This window comes from Dasypus novemcinctus, chromosome 11 (genome assembly GCF_030445035.2).
Source record: "Dasypus novemcinctus isolate mDasNov1 chromosome 11, mDasNov1.1.hap2, whole genome shotgun sequence".
In the NCBI taxonomy this organism is placed as follows: domain Eukaryota; kingdom Metazoa; phylum Chordata; class Mammalia; order Cingulata; family Dasypodidae; genus Dasypus; species Dasypus novemcinctus.
Window position 1 is genome coordinate 100,887,269 of NC_080683.1, and position 18,440 is coordinate 100,905,708.

Below are 18,440 nucleotides of genomic sequence, written 5' to 3' on the forward strand. Positions count from 1 at the left end.
AAAGACTCAATCCCTAAATTTTATGGCTTGCACTATAAGAAAATTTTCATGACTTTTCCATTGTTTTTTTAATCTCCCTTTTATGCTTTCCCTCCCACCTGCCATTCTTTCTTTTCTTCTATCCTTATCATATCAACTCAATCCAAGTAATTAAATTCTGTTGACACTTTTAGTCATAGCTATTTAAGTACAGTTATGTTTATTGGTAACACTCCTTTAAATCTCACTCTCAAAATTTTCAAATAAGAAGATAGATAACAAAATGTCAGCATTACTGTGAGCATTAGAGCATTCTTAAGCCATTTAAAAGAAGTACCACACTTGTTGCTTTTTTTTTTTGAGTAGTTGAAATGTGATTTTAGAAAATTGTAGGGAAGCCTGAAGGCAATGTAAAAGATTGTAAAATATGAAACTGGTATTTTCAAAAACATTGTAGTTTGTTTTGGTAGAATACATGTGAAACACTAAAATGTCCCTTGAACATATATATAAAGCAAACCTACTCTTAAAGGAAGATTGTTAAACAAAATTATCTCAAAATTCCTGAAATATTATAAAGGGAATTTTTAGTGTGCTACAAACTTTCTAGAGTTTCTTTGATAGATGTTGTCAGAGTTAATGCAGTATTTTTCCGTTGCTGATAGGTACACCCTGGTGGATATTTTGCGTGCCATCTTACTTTCTTTAGAGGCCATGATTGAAGATCCTGAACTTCAAGTGAATGGATTTGTTTTGATCATAGACTGGAGTAATTTCACCTTCAAGCAAGCCTCTAAGCTTACACCAAGCATGCTGCGATTAGCTATTGAAGGCCTTCAGGTAAAGATTTACAAATTATTCCGTTTCTTGGTCTTCCTTTTCCGTTATCAAGTGGTTTAACTTCTCTTGTCTAATCTGTTAAAAAAACTCTTACAGAACAATATACAAATACTTTAAATAGTCTTCAAGCACAAATATTATAATACTAACTGAATGAAGGATTATAGAAGAAAAGCTGAATAATTTGGCCTTTTATTATTTAGATGAGAGGATGTGGTACTTGGCAAATCAATAGCCCTCCCCATATTTAAACACAAATATGAATGACAAACTGGGACTTTTGTCTTGATAATCGTAAAAAGCAACGTTTTTTGGATTTTAGTTTTTTAGAAATTTAAAGGTTATTTTCATGTTTCTTTTTCTTTTTTGTGTATATTAGTTAATTAACTAAATATTTGCTCCATTATTCCATTTAATATGGTGAATTTGGGATCTGATCAGTATTATCTTCATGTTGCCTGAAATACTGCTAGAAAGTCAGTGAATGTTTTTGGCCTTTAGGATACAAAAACACTGTTTTGAATTACTTTTTTTTTTTTTTTTTTACTTAATTGGGCTTTGGTTCTTTGGGGTGTGTGTGGAGTTGTCAGTCACATGCAACTTAAGTAGGAATATCATATCTTCTTTGACTGGGAATTATAAAATGGAAAATGAATTAATATTTAATGACATTTCATAAACCTCCTTTGCTTCATGCTACTATGCATACAGTTTTTATGGAATATATTTTAAAATTTTTAAAAGATTTTCAAGTTAAATCTTGAGTGACAACTCTATTTTTTCTATGTATTTTGTACATGTATTTTATACATTTGCAAGTCAACAGTTAATATTTCTAACTTCTGCCACTGAAAATATTACTTATTTTTGAATAATAAATTTTATTTTTGTCATTCATTACACCAGGATGTTGAGCATTTTTTTTTATGTTAAATAAACCAGAATTATCCCTGCTCCATAGTAAATTTTGTTTGTGTCTACAGGCACCTATATTGATGGCTGCTGAGCCCTAAAAAAGGGCTGGTACTCCAGGTGGCAGGACAGCTTAACCAAATTGTATTCAGTTTGCTTTCTGCCTCTACAGTTAGTAAGATGCATTGATTCTTTTTCTCTGGGTGGGTTTTTCTAGGTGGCAGCCTCCCTGACTTGCTTCTGTGAGTCAGGCTTGCTCCTGTCTTATCTTGAACAACACATTTTTTGATTCCACAGAGAATTAGTAAGGGTTGGGAGAGGGAATACAATGGGGCATGTTCGGAAATGCTTACATTGTGTGAATTCAATCCTTTTTGCACCCTATTGCTGTGAATGTATAAAGTGTTCTTCAGTTTGTACAGAAAATTTCTTACCAACAGCCACTTAACATGGAATGATAACCTAGCCTGTTAGAATTTTTATCCCTCTTTAACTCCAAGTCTACTATTTGCATTTACCAGGCCTTCAGCTGCCTAAGGACTAGAGAACCCATACTATCCCCTAAGCGATTTTAATCCTCGATGATGGACCTGCTGTTTGCCAACCTACACCCTTTATGGAGTTATTTAATAGTAACGTGACAAGTCATTGCAGGGGAACCAATTGTCACCATGTTTAAGAAGGTCTCCATTAGCTATGGCCACTGTCAAGACAACTTCTTTAGGTGCTAGGTGTGAGCACAGCAGGAGCTACACCTCCACGCTTGTGTCTAGAGAGAAAAAGGACTCCCCACCCTCCACGGACCTATACTAACTGCACAGATGGAACTGTTTTGAGTCCTCACAAACATCTCAGTCCCTTTCTTTCATCCAGGACATGGGCTGAATAAACAGGGCTGATTCCTCCTGTATGCCCATTGTGAAGGTACTGAAAAGAGAAGGTATCTTCCTGGGAATAAATTTGGCAAGTTACTAATTTTTAAATACAAGTTTTCTCCAGTTCAAATAGATTTTTTTGTTTAATACTATATATCTATCTATGTCTATGCCTTTATCTATCTCTATCTCTAGCCAAGCTCTAGCTCTAGTTCTGATCTATCTATATCTAAACACAGTGGTAGTTCTGAATAGGAATATAAGATGTAGTAAAAATGTCCCGTGTGACATGCATGATTTCATGTTCAGTCTCATATTGAAGTGACATTTCCCCACTTTTCTAATCAAGTGCCTCTTTTACTTTGCATCAGCTGTAGGAGGTATATTATTGTGCATTGCTGTGTGTTTCATTCAGAACATGAATAAACATTTTTCAAGGTTAATGTAGCATCACAAAATATTTAAAGTAAAGATATATTCACAATTTTAGGCTGTTAAGCCCAACTACCACCATCACCAAGACTGCCAGTACCACTGTAATAACCAACCCCTTCTATCTAACCAGCCAGGGAAATTAAGAGACAGAATATTTTTAATAACTCAGTGGTAACTTATATCAAGCCATAATTTTGCTATAATGTGTTGATTTTTATTAAGGCAAAAAAATATCTGTACATATTCTAAGGAGTCGAACCAAAAATAAGAAACACTACCAGTAGGTCTAGTGCCAGAGAGGTAACTTATTTTACTCATGATGAACAGGATGTGACAATGTTTTAAGAGGCCCCTCCCCCTTCATCTTGAGATAGCTGTCCATCTACACACAAACCCCCCTTTTAATCAAGAAAAAAGTATTTTAAGTGACCTGGATAGCAATAGCACCTGGCATTTTGAATAAAGATATATAGACAGTTGCTTTAGGCCCACATTTGACCATAGCACAAAGCCATTGAGAGATTGTGTGGAAGTTTGAAATGGCTTCAGAAGCAAGCACACATAGGTTTGGCTGGCAACCATGCTACCTATTAAATACTGGGGCAAATTACTTAAGCTGTTTGAATCTCTGTCTCTTCAATTATAAAATTGGCTCCATAATGACAATTTTGAGTAATTATTGTATTAGAAACAAAATATACATGCATCTTGCACCTAGCAAGCGGTAGCAATGATTAAAATAGTAGATCAGCTCATTTTTCTGGTGGCACATTTTTCTGGATGCATGCTCTTTTCTCACAGTTTAGCGACTTACCAAATTGTGCATAATTAAGGTTGATTGACTTTGTGACTCTCAGTAGCACCATGTTTTGTATTTGGTTCATAGATGGTAGCTACACAGGTTGTATTTTTTTCTATTCCTTCTGTGGTTAAATGGAATCTAGATATTCTTATGTTAGGTGCCAAGTAAGTTACATTTTCACATTGGAAGTCAAATAAAAAATGTGAATTTTACTTATGTTTGTTTCTTTTGGGAGAAGCTCCAGGCACAGCTGAGTAGGTGGTGATTTTGGAGATATTCTGGATCATGAGGAAGAGTTTGCTAAGTAAATAAAGAAAGGAAGGGCATTTGAAGCAGGGTCACAGGGGAGGTACTTTGAACCAGCACCTTGCTAGAAGGGTTGAAAATAACCGAGTCTGTACTGAGGTGGCTAGAATGAGGTTTACTTTGAGGCTAATGACCAGAGATAAGCCTGAAAAACCTGGTTGAATGAGGTAGAGGATGGTTTTCTATGATGGTTTGACCTGTGCTCTCCAGACGTGAAGTGGTTTAGGAGAGTTGAGTAGTCTGACCACTCCTCTGCTCTGGAAAGATATCTGTGGTAGAAGAATGGACTTGGATAGGAAGAAGAAAGGGTTTGTGCCAGAGAACCCTCAAACTCCCCGTAAGGCAGTTATATCAGTTCCATTTTATAGGACAGGAAATGAAACTTCAGGAATGTCTTTCCTGACTTTTGTTGTTTCTCTTGTCTCCAGGGCTGTCCCCAAGAAAATGTGAGAGGCTGAGGTTATAGTCATTTCCCCACTCACTCTCAAATCCTATTTTAATACAGCTCAATTTTTTTATGATTGGGATAGATAAGTGTAATTAAAGAATAAGACATAAATGGCTGGCTGGCCTGTGGCCTTGCACTTTTTTTTTTTTTGACACCAAGTGACTGAACCATTTTCTTCCTCCCAGTGATCTGCTTCCTTAATTGATCACCAGCCTCCCAGTTCTCTGTGATAAAACATTCAGACCAAGGGAAAGCCACTTTTATTTTTTTTGCTGATAGCTAAAGAAAATTTTTATCAACACAACCACACACTGATAAACTAATCATAATATTGAGCCATACAATTCTGTATGCTTTCTTTGTGCAGAATATTCAAAAGTTTTCATAAAATGAAAGATATCCACCATTTTTACTCTTAAAATGTAGTTCTTTGATGCATAAGGGGCAATATCAGATATTTTTTGTAAAGAAGGAATTCAGGCTTCATTTGAAAAAAGACACAAGAGAAAATTGTCTTGCTACTTACAAGAAGTTAATTGATTAGTTTGTCATAGAAACAGGAAGCATCTAAGAAAATCAATACAAGATTAAATGAATGTGACTTGGAGATGCTAAAATAGCTGCCTGGGAAGCCAGTTAAAACATAAAATGTTTGGAAATACCTGAAACAACCCAGACTCTATTTGCATTTAAAGTGAAATGATGTGCTCTTAATTTTTGTTTTTTTTGGTTTGCACTATTTTTATATTATTTTTCTTGTAAAGCCTTGCCATCTTAAAACTCTTTAGTAATGAAAAACTCTGTTTTTCAAATCCAGACTCTCTCCTTTGTGAATTTCTTAACTTATCCTAATGTTACCTGTTTTGTTTGTTGCCCTGTGGATATATTTATGTTATTTCCCTTCAGCTTTGTCCTGGTATATCTCTGCTTTTGCTTTCATAATTCACCAGGAATCCCCAAACTCCATCTGCTGAAAAGTACATCATGTAGTCAAGGCATGGCTTGCTGGCAAGGGGTTTAGCTGTAACAAGGAACTGAAGAGCTCTTTGAATTGCTACATAAGGCTCAGATGCCGAGACACCTCCAAGTCCCATCAACAGTGCCAGATGTTGTAAGAGTCCTTAATAAATAGGACTTGTGAAAGAATAGAGAGCATGTAATCAATTCACAGCACTTAATGCTGGCCCTTTCTTTGACTCAAGGGCCCAGTGCTACCAGCAGCCACCAATCTGCTATCTCTGAGAGCTCTGGTCATTCATGTGGAAGGGAGAAAAGTGTTGCTATCCTTTCTGGCGCTGATTGTTTGGAAGCTCAGTCTTATCCAGGGAATCTTGCCAAAAACTGAGTACATGCTAATGCCTTGAAATACCTCTGTCTAAGGCTGGCAGATGAGGAGCTCCTTTAACTTCAGCCTAGCGTTAGCTTATTCAGTCCTCCACATCCTACCTGTTGTTTCTGGTAGCTTTGAGGTTGCATGCTGTGTGTGTGTGTGTGTGTGTTTAGGGTGGTTAAAGGAGAATGTAAAAAGGAACTCAGTGAGATACTGGGTACAATAGGAATTCATCATAAAACAAAAGGAGTATGTACTTCACAAGAGTGTTCTTTGTAACAGTTGTTAACCTGCCAATATTTTTCAGGTTTTTAACTCTCTAGGCAATAGCAGAAATACATAGTAGTACACAAGGTCCTTTTAAACTTATGGTGCTTTGATGGGAGGGGGCTGACACAACTCACATCTTTTTGAAGATGAACACACAGTCTCATGGAGCATCTTTCATTCAGACAGCAGGCTGGTGGGAGCATTTATTTCCACATTGTGTATGCACAGGAAGAACCATATTGAGAAATGGTGACAAGCACAGTGGGTTAAAAAGAAAGTGAAATTTTTATCACATGCATAGCTGTCTGAGCTAATTGTGACTCTTTTCAGTTGTTACTTAACCTAAAACAAAATGAGTGAAAACCCTAGCGCTGCTTTATTTCATGGTGTGAGAGAGTGGTGTTTTTGGATGAAAGATTTGGGCTTCAGAAGTAGAATGTGGTAAGTCTTTCTTAAAAGCTAACAATAGGCATGTAAAAGCTATATATATAATTCAGTTCAGACACCAGGCTGAGTATTATATAATCTTTGATAATGGGCTAGTTTGGTTTGCATAAATACATACATATATATATAGCTATTGCTGTTCATTTCTTTTCATTTGCAGCTGAAATGAATTTCCTAGGCCTAGGAAATAGGTGTCAACCATGGTAAAAATAAAGAGATGAATGCCCTACAGTTACTTAGTACATTCTTAATGACTCAAAGTGGAGAGTTTAAGTAATTTAGACATAAAATTTAATACGTCTACACCTCCAACCACTGAAAAAGAGGCCAGGTCTCATTTTGCTTCAAATGGCCAAATAATTGAAGCAAGGAAAAAAAGGAACAAAAGCAATATAACATTTTTTAGGGGCCTGAGTCATTGAGATAATGATTAATGGACGGAAAGTAATTATCTATAATGAAAAACTGAGTGGACTATATGAGGTGTTCTCTATTTCATTGTCTTGGCTCTGTTTAGACATGTCCTTAATTAAAGAACAAAAAAGATGAGTAAGCACAAGTTCTCTTATTCGTTTTGACAGTAATGTAAATATATCTTGTTATATCCTTCTTTACCTGGAGAACTTCATTTTTTTCACTCTCTTAAACTCAAATTTGCAGAAATGAACATTCCTTTACTCCTTAAACAGTTAGTTTAGAACCCTTATGGCACCAGGTTTCTTTATAGATGCTGATGAAATTGACATGCTTATCATTTAGATGTTTAGTCGTTTCACCTTCCTAAGTGTAGCCTCATGGGCACTGAATTAAAATCTTCTGAAATCTCAATTTCAGGTGTCTTCTTTTTTTTAAACTTGATTTTTAAAGAAGTTTTAAATTACAGAAAAGTTACTTTGAAAATATAGGGGAATCCCATATACCCCACCCTCTCCCCCTCCCACATTTTCCCCTATTAATAACATCTTAAATGAGTATGATACATTTGTTACAATTGATGAACAAATATTGAAACATTGCTACTAACCATGGTCTATAAATTACATTATAGTTTACACTTTGCACTGTATAATTTTTTTTTAAAGATTTATTTATTTATTTCTCTTCCTCTCCCCCGCCCCAAACCCTGGTTGTCTGTTCTCTGTGTCTATTTGCTGCGTCTTCTTTGTCCACTTCTGTTGTTGTAAGCGGCATGGGAATCTGTGTTTCTTTTTGTTGCATCATCTTGTTGTGTCAGCTCTCCATGTGTGCAGCACCATTCCTGGGCAGGCTGCACTTTCTTTCGCACTGGACGGCTCTCCTTACGGGGCACACTCCTTGCACGTGGGACTCCCCTACATGGGGGACACCCCTGTGTGGCAGGGCACTCCTTGCACGCATCAGCACTGCACATGGGCCAGCTCCACATGGATCAAGGAGGCCCGGGGTTTGAACCGCAGACCTCCCATGTGGTAGTCAGATGCCCTACCCACTGGGCCAAGTCCACCGCCCTGCACTGTATAATTTTTTAAGCTTTGACACAATGTATAATGGCCTGTATCTGTCACTGAAAAACCATACAGCACAATTATTATGCCCTAAAATGCCCTATGTTCCACCTATTTTTCCCTCCTGCCCCCCTCAGAACCTCTGGGAGCCACTAACCTTATATTAATGTTACAAGTTCTTCCTTTACTATAATAATAATAAGTGTATTTTGGTCCATGTTTGCATTTCACCCTTAGGTTTATTCATTCCTTAAACTTGAGGATTTGGGGATGGTGATGCCCACTCTGCATCAGACTGAGAGGGGTTTAGATCTTATCGGACACGTGGAAGGAGCTGTTTTGCTTGCAGTTGTAGATACTCTGTGTTTTGGGATGGGGATTGTCCATCATCATCCTTTATAGTTGTCCTGGGAGAGTAAGTGTTTGCTGTCACTCTGCTGAGATTCAGGGCTCCGCTGGCTAATGAACAGACCAAAGATTTAAGTATCTGGGTTTAGATGTCTTCTTATATTTTAAAATTCTGGTACCATGTTCCAGAATCTTGAAGGTGAATGGTGATTCCTCTTTCTCATCCATAGGTAACGTGCATGCTATATTCTCTTAAGACTGTTCTGGAAATGAAAATAGTCTTCATTGTTCATAATAGGTATTCACAGGAGCTGTTTTTAGTGACTTTGTTTTCTTCTCACCTGCAATTGGAGAAAACCATAACAAACTCACAAAAGCAGTACCTCCTGGGATTCATTTTGGACTGCTATTGGATGCACAGTTAATAGCAATGTGTTACTATGGCCAGAAGTCAAGTGCATTATGAAAGCCCCCAGTCAGTTAAGACTCTAACATGGGGAAGCGGACTTGGTCCAATGGATAATGTGTCCGCCTACCACATGGAAGGTCCACAGTTCAAACCCCAGGCCTCCTTGACTGGTGTGGAGCTGGCCCATGCACAGCGCTAATGTGTGCAAGGAGTGCTGTGCCACAAAGGGGTGTCTCCATGTAGGGGAGCCCCACGCGCAAGGAGTGCGCCTGGTATGGAGAGCTGCCCAGAGCAAAAAGAAAATGCAGCCTGCCCAAGAATGGTGCCGCACACATGGAGAGCTGACACAACAAGATGATGCAACAAAAAAAGAAATACAGATTCCTGGTGCCACTGATAAGGATAGAAGTGGTCACAGAAGAGCACACAGTGAATGGACACAGAGAGCAGACAGCTAGGGGCGGGGGGGGGGGGCGGTGCGGAGGGAAGGAGAGAGAAATTAAAAAAGATTCTAACACGAGTGAGATTAAGATATGGCTACTAAATGTAATCATAGCTGCTGTAATACACAACTAAAAATGTGTATCTTGGCTCAACCATCTCTTGCATAAAGTCGAAATAGGTGTTTCTGATCAGCGGGTGGTGCTCCTCCTTGTGATCAGTGACCCACATACCTGCCACATTGTTGCCCTACCATCATTTACTGTGATTTCCAAGGTCTTTCTGCTCAACTTCAATGATGTACCCAAAATTAAACCTGTGTCTTACCCTTGTCAGCTGACAGGGAGTTGAAGAGGGTCAACCATCACACTAGGGAGCCAAGAATGCCTACAGCTGCAAGTAGGAGAATTACAACCATCATCCATGTGGAATCTAAGCCCCCTCTTGATTTAGAGGGTGATTGGACATTACCATGCCAAGGTCCACAGGTTGGAGGAATAGAGCATGGATTAGAGTGGACTTACTGGTGTTCTGCTGGGGAACTATTGTTATTAGTAAGGGAAGAAATTGTAGTAGTGATGTGGAGAGGGTAGCCATGGTGGCTGCTGATGGTAGGGAGACGGGAGAAGAGATGTGGTATGGGGGCATCTTCAGGATTTGGAGTTGTCCTAGGTGGTGCTGCAGGGATGGATGCTGGATGTTGTGTGTCCTGTCATGGCCCACTTGGTGGACTGGGGGAGAGTGTGGACTACAATGTGGACCACTGTCCATGTGGTGCAGCAGTGCTCCAGAATGTGTTTGCCAGATGCAGTCAATGTGCCTCAATGATGGAAGAGGTTGTTGATGTGGGAGGGGTGGGGTGGGTAGGATGGGGGGTATATGGGGACCTCATATTTTTTTAATGTAACATTTAAAAGAAAATAAAGAATAAAAAAAATTAAACCTGTTCTTAATCCTAATCCATATTCCTGTGGATGTGAAGCCATTGCAAATACGACCTCTTGAAGATGTTATTTTAATTAAGATGTGGCTCAACTGAATGATATTGGGTCTTTTTTTTTCTCTATATTTTTTTAATGTAACATTAAATGTTACATTAAAAATGTTACATTAAACATTAAACATTAAAATGTTACATTAAAAAAATATGAGGTCCCCATATACCCCCCTCCTCCCTCACCCCACTCCTCCCCCCATAACAACAACCTCCTCCATCATCATGAGACATTCATTGCATTTGGTGAATACATCTCTGCACCTCATGATCAGTAGTCCACACCATAACCCACACTCTCCCACAGTCCACCTAGTGGGCCATGGGAGGACATACAATGTCTGGTAACTGTCCCTGCAGCACCACCCAGGACAACTCCAACCCCCGAAAATGCCCCCACATCACATCTCTTCCTCCCACTCCCTACCCCCAGCAGCCACCATGGCCATTGTCTCCACACCAGTGCCACATTTTTTTTCGATTATTAATCACAATAGTTCATGAATAGAATATCGGTAAGTCCACTCTAATCCATTCTCTATTCCTCCATCTTGTGGACCCTAGAATGGCCATGTCCATTCCACATCTATATCAAGAGGGGGCTTAGATTACACATGGATATTGGATGCAATCTGCTGCTTTCAGTTCTAGGCACTCTTGGCTCCCTGGTGTGGTGGTTGACCTTCACCTCTATGTTAGCTAAGTGGGGTAAGTCCAATAAACCAGAGTGTAGGAGTTGCAAGTCTGTTGAGGCCTGGCTATCACATGGTCAATCCAGAGATTCAGGTCCCCTGTATACATTAAACCCCAGCACCAACTACAGTTCCGGTAAAAGTAACAGGAGAGGCTTGTGGACAAAGATCACATCTGAGTTCAGCTCCATCACACAGAAACGCAAACTCCAAAGTAAGGCCAAATGACATGGCACTGAACTCCATCTGCCATGATCATAGAACTTGTGGGTCTCTGCAGCCCTCAGAAGAACCAATACTTGGGGTTACATCTATTTTTATCTGTCTCCGGGACTCTGCTTAGGTGTGCATAAGGGCAACCCCTCTGATAACATCCCAGCTCTTTTTGGAGACTCACTACCATATAAACTCATTTGTCCTTTCCATTTCCCCCTTTTATTCAGGTCAAAAAGCATTTTTAACTCCTGATATTATATGTAGACTGAGATATTCTGCTTGTCTGAGTTGACCCTTTTATTCAAGGTCATTTTCTAGTTACATCATCAGCTGGTACTTGGTAGTAATCCCTTGGTGCCAGGGAGGCTCATATCTGGGAGTCACGTCCCACGCTGGGGGGAAGGCAACACATTTACATGCTGAGTTTGGCTTTGAGACTGGCCACATTTGAGTAACACAGAGGCTCTCAGGAGGTAACTCTTAGGCACCCTGCAGCTCTAGGCCTTGTTCTTATTTCAGGTGCACAGGCTCACAAGCATAGTCATTAGTATCAAGGGCTCATTGTTGGATCTTCCTTCTTTTTTGGTCTTTGCCATTGCACTTGGGGGATTGTTGCTGTTCCTTTAGGGACTGTGATAGAGCTCCCCTGGCTAGGAACTCAGCACTCCCTCAGTTGTTGTTTTTAATTGTAACCACTATGAAAATATCCAGACATTTTTATGTACCCTGGATATATGCCCTGGAGAACTCCCTGCCAACCATGTGTCCCCTGTCAATAACATCCCACACCAGTATTCCTCCCCTGCCATTGTTGAACCTCTCTTCAAAAATGAAGCCCAATATATTGCCAGGTTCCATTAATAGTAAAATGGAATATAGTGATGAGTTTAAAGGTTAGATATGAAATACGTATTAATTTAGAAAAATTAAGGTAAAAATAAATTGGGGTATCAAAAAATTAAAAAATGCAAAAGCTTTGTTTTTGATATTTTGCCTTCCATCACTGCAATAAGTGTTGCCCTGTATGCAATTGGCAAGGCAACTTCTTCCGTCTTTTCCTCAGTGTCTACATCTTTTCTTTTTCTTTTTTCTTTACCTAATTATTAAGCTTAACTTCACAGAAGTTATAGATCACAGTAATTTATATATACAATATACAGTATTCCACATATCCAACATAAAATCCTTTTCTCTTCCGCAGCAATAATTGTTTTACATGTTCATACTATATTTACTGAAACTGATGTACAGATATTGAGACAATAGCTTTCAAACAAAGTAACATTTGGGTTTACATTGTGGTTTATATTTTAGACTATAAAATTTTCCAAAGTTTTAATTATCTTATATTTTACATTATGATTTACATTTTAGCCTATCAGCCCCTATACATTTTTGGTGTAATTTAACATGTCTTATGTCCATCCTTGCATAATCTTACGAACACTTCTATTGCCCACCCAGTTACATTGATTCCATCTATTCAATACCGCTTTCTCCCTCCCTTCAGGGCCCACAGTGACAGTCAATCTTCATTGCTTGAAGGGTCATGTTCAGAGATACTTGCATCGGTGTTGAAGGCATGATATGCTCAACTGTCCTAATGCATTGGGAGCCACCATTTCTCTCGAGAGATATAATTCCCTCTATTTGAGAACATCCGTCCTCTCCAGGATGTGGGTATACCTTCACTCTCATTATGTGGGTTTCTGTCCAATGATATAATCCACTATGGCAAAGTGAGCACTCACACACTTCCAAGAAGCCTGTCCTGCATCAGATTATCCCCTTTAAGCATCTTAGACAGGTAACCTTCCTTATTATATTTTTGAAAATGTTTTCTCAGCATTATACTCTCAACTAAATACCTGACAATCTCCTATGATCGTATGTTCCCCAGCCCTCCCCCCAATTTCTTGGGCACTATTACCCTTCCTCCCATCCGTAGCCCCCCTCAAGCCTGCAAAGCCCCACCCAAAGGTAACCCTATGCCCCCATTTTATCCCTTCTTTGTACAAATACTTACCTCCAGCTTATCATAGATTTCGCCCATGTAGGTGTCAGCTTACATCCTTCCTCTACCCCCCAATTTCCTTAAGCCTATCATCCAGTCTCTAGCTCTCTGAGGTAGCTTGGTTTACTTATTTCATATCATTGAGGTCATGCAGTATTTGTCCTTCAATGCCTGGGTTGCTTCACTCAACATAAGGTTCTCAAGATTCATCCATATTATAACATGTGTTTTTGTAGTGTATTCATTCTTAAAGCTGAGTAGTATTCTTTTGTATGTATATACCATATTTTATTTATCCATTCATCTGTTGATGGGCATTTGGGTTGATTCCAGCTTTTGGCAATAGTGAACAATGCTGCTATGAACATTGGTGGGCATATATTGATTTGTGTCCTTGTTTTCAGTTCTACTGGGTATATATTCAGCAGTGGAGTTGCTGGGTCATATGGCAAATCTATAGCTAGTTTTTTAAGAAACCACCGAACTGTCCTCCAGAATGGCTGGATCTTTCTGCATTCCCATCAGCAGTGGATGAGTGTTCCCATTCTTCCACATCCTCTCCAGCATTTGTAGTCTTCTGCTTTTTTCATAGCTGCCAATCTTATGGGAGTAAGATGGTATTTCATTGTGGTTTTGATTTGCATTTCCCTAATAGCTAGAGATTTGGAGAATTTTTTCATGTGCTTTTTGGCCATTTGTATTTCTTCTTTGGAGATGTGTCTGTTTAAATCTTTTCCCCATTTTTTAAATGGGTTGTTTGTCTTTTTATTTTCAAGATATAGGAGTTCTTTGTATATGCAGGTTATAAGTCTCCTATCAGATATACAGGTACCAAGTATTGTCTCCCATTGCATAGGCTCTCTTTTCACTTTCTTGACAAACTACTTTGAGGTGCAGAAGGCTTTAATTTTGAGGAAGTCCCATTTATCTGTTTGTTCTTTTGCTACTCGTGCTTTTGGTGTGAAGTTCATGAAGCCATTTCCTATTACAAGGTCCTGTAGATGCTTCCCTACACTGCTTTCCAAAGTCTTCTGGTCTTGGGTCTTATATTTAGGTTTTTTAATTTTTTTTAATTTTTTTTAATTTTTTAATTTTTTTATTTATTTAATTCCCCTCCCCTCCCCCGGTTGTCTGTTTTCTGTGTCTTTTTGCTGCGTCTTGTTTCTTTGTCCGCTTCTGTTGTCATCAGCGGCACGGGAAGTGTGGGCAGCGCCATTCCTCGGCAGGCTGCTCCCTCCTTCGCGCTGGGCGGCTCTCCTTATGGGTGCACTCCTTGCGTGTGGGGCTCCCCTACGCGGGGGACACCCCTGTGTACCAGGGCACTCCTTGCGCGCATCAGCACTGCGCATAGGCCAGCTCCACATGGGTCAAGGAGGCCCGGGGCTTGAACCGCGGACCTCCCATGTGGTAGACGGACGCCCTAACCACTGGGCCAAAGTCCGTTTTGATCCATCTTGAGTTGATTTTTGTATAATGTGTGAGTTGGTAATCCTCTTTCGTTCTTTTACATATGGATATCCAGTTCTCCAGGCACCATTTGTTGAATAGGCCATTCTCTCCCAGTTGAGAGGGTTTGGTGGCTTTATCAAATATTATATGACTATATATATGAGGATCTATATCAGAACTCTCAATTGGGTTCCATTGGTCAGTGTGTCTCTCCTTGTGCCAATACCATGCTGTTTTCACTACTGTAGCTTTGTAGTATGTTTCGAAGTCAGGTAGTGTGATTCCTCCAATTTCATTTTTCTTTTTCAATATGTCTTTGGCTATTCAAGGCCTCTTTCCTTTCCAAATAAATTTCATAGTTAGTTTTTCTAGTTCCTTAAAGAATGCTGTGTTGATTTTTATTGGGATTGCATTGAATGTGTAGATCAGTTTTGGTAGGATAGACATCTTAATAATATTTAGTCTCCTATCCATGAACAGGGAATATTCTTCCATTTATTTAGGTCTTCTTTGATTTCCTTGAACAGTTGTGTAGTTCTCTGTATATAAGTTTTTTACATCTTTAGTTAAATTTATTCCTAGGTATTTGATTTTTTTATTGACTATTGTAAATGGTATTTGTTTCTTGATTTCCTCCTGAGTTTGCTCATTATTGGTGTACAGAAATGCTCCTGATTTTTGCCCATTGATCTTATAACCTGCGACTTTACTAAACTGATTTATGAGTTCTAGAAGCTTTGTTGTAGACTTCTCAGGGTTTTCTATGTATAAGGTCATGTCATCTGCAAATAATGAAATTTTGACTTCTTCCTTTCCAATTTGAATGCCTTTTATATCTGGTTCTTGCCTCAGTGCTCGAGCAAGTACTTCTAAAACAGTGTTAAATTGAAGAGGTAATAGTGGGCATCCTTGTCTTGTTCCTGATCCTAGAGGAAAAGATTTTAGGATTTCACCATTGTAAACGATGTTGGCTGTGGGTTTTTCATATATACTCTTTATCATGTTCAGAAAATTTCCTTGTATTCCAATCTTTTGCAGCATTTTTATCAAGAATGTGTGCTGTATTTTGAAGAAAACTGCTTTTTCTTCATCTATAGATATAATCATGTGATTTTTTTCCTTCAATCTGTTTATATGGTATATGACATTGATTGATTTTCTTATGTTGAACCATCCTTGCATACCCGGAATGAATCCCACTTGGTCATGGTGTATAATTCGTTTAAAGTGTTGTTGAGTATGGTTGGCAAGTATTTTGTTGAGGATTTTTGCATCTAGGTTCATTAGAGAAATTGGTCTGTACTATTCCTTTCTTGTGGTGTCTTTGTTTGGCTTTGGTACTAGGGTAATGCTGGCATGATAGAATGAGTTAGGTAATGTTTCTTCTGTTTCGATTTTTTGGAAGAGTTTCAGCAAGATTGACGTTAGTTCTTTCTGGAATGTTTTGTAGAATTCACCTGTGAAGCCGTCTGGCCCTGGGCTCTTAGTTGGGAGGTTTTTAATGACTGATTCTATCTCTTTACTTGTGATTGGTTTGTTGAGACCATCAATTTCTTCTTTCATCAATATAGGCTGCTTATGTGTTTCTAGGAATTTGTCCATTTCCTCTGAATTGTCATTTTTGTTGGAATATAGTTTTTCAAAGTATCCTCTTATGATAGTCTTTATTTCTGTGGGGTCAGTGGTGATATCTCCTTTCTCATTTCTTATTTTGTGTATTTGCATCTTCTCTCTTTTTTTTCTTCGTTAGTCTAGCTAAGGGTTTGTCAATTTTATTGATCTTCTCAAAGAACCAGCTCTTGGTTTGGTTTATCTTTTCAAGTGCTTTCTTATTTCCTATTTCATTTAGTTCTGCTCTTATCTTTGTTACTTCTTTCTTTCTTCTTCCTTTGGGGTTACTTTGTTGTTTTTTTTTCACTAATTCCTCCAAGTGTGCAGTTAGTTCTTCAATTTTAGCTCTTCTTTTTTGCTGTATGAAATTATGGCTATAAATTTCCTTCTCAGTACTGCTTTTGCTGCATCCCATAAGTTTTGGTATGTTGTGTTATCATTTTCATTAGTTTCAAGGTAGTTATTAATTTCTTTTGAGATTTCCTCTTCAACCCACTGTTTTTCTAAGAGTGTGCTGTTTAATTTCCATATCTTGGTGTGTAATCTGGGCCTCTGGCCTTTGCAGATTTCCAGCTTCACTCCACTGTGGTCAGAAAAATTATTTTGTATGATTTTGATCTTTCTGAATTTGTTGAGCCTTTCTTTGTGGTCTAGCATATGGTCTATCTTGGAGAATGATCCATGTGCACTTGAGAAAAATGTATATCCTCCTTTATTCAGGTGTAATGAGCTGTATATGTCTATTAGGTCCAGCTCCTCTAATATACTGTTCAAAGTTTTTGTTTCTTTATTGGTTCTCTTTTGAGATGTTCTGTCCAAAGTTGATAGTGGTGTATTAAAGTCTCCCACTATAATTGTAGAGGCATCTATTCTTTCACTTAGTTTTTCCAGTGTTTGCCTCCTGTATTTGGAGGCGCCGTTGTTAGGAGCATAAATATTTATGATTGTTCATTCTTCTTGAAAGATTATCCCTTTCACTAATATGTAGTATCCATCTTTGTCTCTCACAATTTGTTTCATATTTAAAGTCTATTTTGTCTGATATTAATATAGCTACTCCTGCCTTTTTTTAAATTATTGTTTGCTTGTAAGATTGTTTTCTAGCCATTCACTTTCAACTTCCTTGAATCCCTGGGTCTAAGATGTGTTTCTTGTAGACAGCATTTGGATGGGTCATATTTCCTTATCCAATCTTCCAGTCTGAATCTTTTGACAGGTGAGTTTAATCCATTGACATTCAGTGTTATTACTTTCAAGGAATTATTTATGTTAGCCGTATTTTGTTTGGACTTGTGTTTGTCATATTTTGTTTGTTTTTTTCCTTCTCTTTTTGTCTTTTTTGTCGCTCTTACACTCTCCTCCAACTCTGCCTTTCTTATGTTTTTTTTTCTTCCTGCGGAACTCCCTTTAGTATTTCTTGAAGGGCGGAGTTCTTGTTGGCATACTCTTTTAATTTCTGTTTATCTGTGAATATTTTGAACTCTCCGTCATTTTTTTAAAAAGATTTATTTATTTATTTCTCTCCCCTTTCCCCCCACCCCGGTTGTCTGTTCTCTGTGTCTATTTGCTGCATCTTCTTCTTTGTCTGCTTCTGTTGTTGTCAGCGGCACGGCAATCTGTGTTTCTTTCTGTTGCATCATCTTGTTGTGTCAGCTCTCCATGTGGGCAGCACCATTCTTAGGCAGGCTGTACTTTCTTTTGCACTGGATGGCTCTCCTTATGGGGTACACTCCTGGCATGTGGGGCTCCCCTTTGAGGGGGATACCCCTGTGTGGTGCAGCACTCCTTGCGCACATTAGCACTGCGCATGGGCCAGCTCCACATGGGTCAGGAGGCCTGGGGTTTGAACCATGGACCTCCTATGTGGTAGACAGACGCCCTAACCACTGGGTCAAGTCCGTTTCCCTCTCCATCATTTTTGAATCCTAGTTTAGCCGGGTAGAGTATTCTTGGTTGGAAATTTTTTTCTTTTAGTACCTTGACTATATCAAACCATTGCCTTCTTGCCTCCATGGTTTCAGATGAGAAATCAGCACTTAATCTTATGGAGCCTCCCTTGTATGTGATGGTTCTCTTTTGTCTTGCTGCTTTTAGAATTTTCTCTTTGTCTTGAGCATTGAATAATTTGACAAGTATAT

The 18,440-nt window shown here is 38.7% G+C and overlaps 1 protein-coding gene across 2 annotated transcripts in view; it reads left to right on the top strand.

Moving 5' to 3' along the window:
* Nucleotides 1–18,440, top strand: part of CLVS2 (clavesin 2) — a 106,402-nt gene that overhangs the window by 22,725 nt on the left and 65,237 nt on the right. For both annotated transcript variants that reach the window (XM_058307357.2, XM_058307358.2), the window contains one exon: nucleotides 645–819. In XM_058307357.2, coding sequence (XP_058163340.1) covers nucleotides 645–819 — 175 coding nt within the window. The remainder of the gene's footprint in view (nucleotides 1–644; nucleotides 820–18,440) is intronic.